The 3,090-nt window shown below is 30.7% G+C and overlaps 1 protein-coding gene across 1 annotated transcript in view; it reads left to right on the forward strand.

The window, feature by feature from the left end:
• The window catches only part of LOC107616872 (GDSL esterase/lipase At5g33370), a 3,754-nt gene continuing 826 nt past the window's right edge, over window positions 163-3,090 (forward strand). Inside the window, exons 1-4 of the mRNA XM_016318768.2 lie at window positions 163-537; window positions 633-760; window positions 1,432-1,674; window positions 2,277-2,529. Of these exons, the coding sequence (XP_016174254.1) occupies window positions 297-537; window positions 633-760; window positions 1,432-1,674; window positions 2,277-2,529 (865 nt within the window). The 5' untranslated portion in view covers window positions 163-296. The remainder of the gene's footprint in view (window positions 538-632; window positions 761-1,431; window positions 1,675-2,276; window positions 2,530-3,090) is intronic.

The raw sequence follows: 3,090 nt of genomic DNA on the forward strand, positions 1-3,090 counted from the left end.
TTTGATACAAAGAGTTTTATGTCTTGGAATCTAGTTAAAATTCATGCATATATATCTGCTACAACAATAATTCACCATATAGCAATTATTCGTGTGGTACTTCCTTCTTAATTCGGCGGTTGCTTTTCAAAATCAGTAGATATGGTAGAAGAAGAACATTTATGAATATAATTCTACCCTCTTCTTTTACAGTAGTAGTAGTAGTAATCAACCCTTATATATACACACACATAGCGTCTTGGCTATATACTAAGGCACCATATCATATAAAATAAGGGTACAAACAAGAATTGGGCATGGCAAGTTGTGTGGTATCAATAGTGACAAGTTTTCTGTGTATGCTTTTGGTTTGTGTTTGTGTGTCTGCACAACATCAAAGGGCTTTCTTTGTATTTGGTGATTCATTAGTGGATAATGGGAACAACGATTTCTTAGCAACTTCTGCACGCGCAGATGCACCCCCTTATGGGATTGACTACCCTACTCACACACCTACTGGACGATTCTCTAATGGCCTAAACATCGCTGACATAATCAGTATATAACTACTTCTTTCACATTAACTATTATTATTATTATAACATTTGCATGTGCATGGAACTATATATGGTTAATTATTATTATTATGTCAGGTGAGCAACTTGGATTAGAGCCTACAATGCCATATTTGAGCCCTTTGCTTACTGGAGAGAAGCTCCTTGTTGGTGCCAATTTTGCATCTGCAGGGATTGGAATTCTTAATGATACAGGATTTCAATTTGTAAGTCCTATTATTAATTGCTAATTTCAATTTTATGTATTCAAGAGCATGAATCATCCCGAATATTCTCCCAATTTAACTAAAGAGCTAAATTCTTTAAGGGAACACCTAACTTTTACTAATTTTAAATTTTAATCACTAAATTTTAAATTCTAAATCTTAAATTATATATCCTAAATTCTGCTTGATTTATTTGTGTTGAAGGTTGTTCTTATGAAATTGTTGTTGAATTGGTCATAAATTTTTTGAAAAATTAGCTATAAGGGATATATTTGATGCAAATCGAAAACTTTTGGGACAAAATTGAAACAAAATAAAACTTAGGGATATTTTTTAAACTTTTATCAAACTTCAGGGACAAAAAATATACTTTACCCTTTTTAATATTTTACAATCTTGTTTGAACTGATTTTATACATGTCTATTTTTAAATAAGTTTAAATTTTTTCTATCTTTGTATTTGTGTTTTAAAACACCTAATAAATGACACTAAAAGATTATAAGAACATATGTTAAATTAAGGTAGTGCAAGTAAATTTTGGGTGTAAAAACAATTTAAACTTTTTTTCTTATAAAAGAAATAGTGTATGAGTAATTTGATTGATTATTGGAAGTATATAAAAATAAAACATGTGGAAAAGGTGGTTAATTTGTAGAAATTGTTTTGGCAGCTAAACATAATCCACATCTACAAGCAACTGAAGCTATTCGAGCATTACCAGCAAAGATTGAGTGCACGCATTGGAGTAGAGGGTGCTCGGAAACATGTGAACCAAGGACTTGTTCTCATAACTCTTGGAGGCAACGATTTTGTTAACAATTATTATTTGGTGCCTTATTCAGTTAGATCTCGCCAGTTTGCTCTCCCTGATTACGTTCGCTATCTCATTTCTGAGTACCGTCTAATTCTCAGGGTATTAATCTATCTTTGAATTGAACCATGAATTATCGATCTTATCATATATCATATTATAGTCTTTGTATGTGTATGTACACATAGTTCAATAATTGCAAAAAAATGTAGCTTGCTTACCTGTTTATTCTTAGAGTGATTCTTGTTCGTGTCTAAAAGGCTATGTGAAAGTTATTGAATGAGGATTATTTTTCATGCACTTGCTTGCATGGTGATGACACCAACCAAAATTATTGGGTTTTCTCACCTCATAATCTTAGTCAAGAAGACGAAAAATTCTCATACAATTTTAAATTATCACTTTAATATTTAATTCTACCCATGTAAAATTGATACATAAAAGTCATGAATAATATTAAAAGAAGAAGAAATGTCATAAATTCTATTTTTTTTGTATATTTTATATAATATTAAAAGGGATCGATAAAAAGTGAGAAAAGATAAAATGTTTATCAATTCCATAATGAAGTTAGAAAAACTCATTTTTATTCCAGTAAGACAAAAATCTCTGATTTAGAACCATGTTTTGGTCAAGATTATTTTTGTTTTTTGGTAGAAATATTTTTACCGAAGTAAAGTGAGGTAATTATGTGATGGATGCAGAGGGTATTTGATATGGGAGCTCGTAGGGTTATTGTGACCGGAACTGGACCAATGGGCTGTGTGCCGGCGGAGTTAGCGTTGAGAAGCAGAAACGGCGAATGCGACGTCGAACTTCAGAGAGCTGCGTCTCTATACAATCCACAGCTTGGTGATATGATCAAAGGACTCAACCAAGAGATCGGCTCTGATGTCTTCATTGCTGCTAATGCATATCAAATGCACATGGATTTCGTTTTCAACCCCCAAGCTTTTGGTAACCTCTTCTCAATACTATTTAACTAATAATACAACCATGGGTTAAAAACTTAATTGGGTTCTTTTGACCTTTAAAACATTCCATTTTTATTTTAAATATATTACTTTTAGCGTTATTAAATAAGTCAATTTAACCTAATGAAACTTATAGGTTATACGAGTTAGTCTGATTAAGTTTGTTTTGTTTATAGACTATAATTTTTTAATCCAGATTGTTTATGATTAATCTAACGAATTACATTTTTTATGAAAAAGTATTTTAATTAAAAAAAGCTATATTTAAGTCTAAAACTTAAATAAACAGAATTTTGAGTTGAAAGATTTTTGAGCTAGATCAAGGAGATTATTGATCAAAAGTGTTGATTTTTTTTTTTCAAAATGCAAAAAACATAAAATTAAATGGGCCACCTATTTAATTTATAGATTTGTTTGTTTATCCCAAAATTTAAATAGGTTTAATTTGGAGATAAAAACTTGTTCGTTTAAATAGATAAACAGGTTTGTCCCATGCCAATGAGTTATACCTCAAATGACATAGTCTCCCCATCCTCAATTAAGA

Source organism: Arachis ipaensis, chromosome B09 (assembly GCF_000816755.2).
Source record: "Arachis ipaensis cultivar K30076 chromosome B09, Araip1.1, whole genome shotgun sequence".
Lineage (NCBI taxonomy): Eukaryota > Viridiplantae > Streptophyta > Magnoliopsida > Fabales > Fabaceae > Arachis > Arachis ipaensis.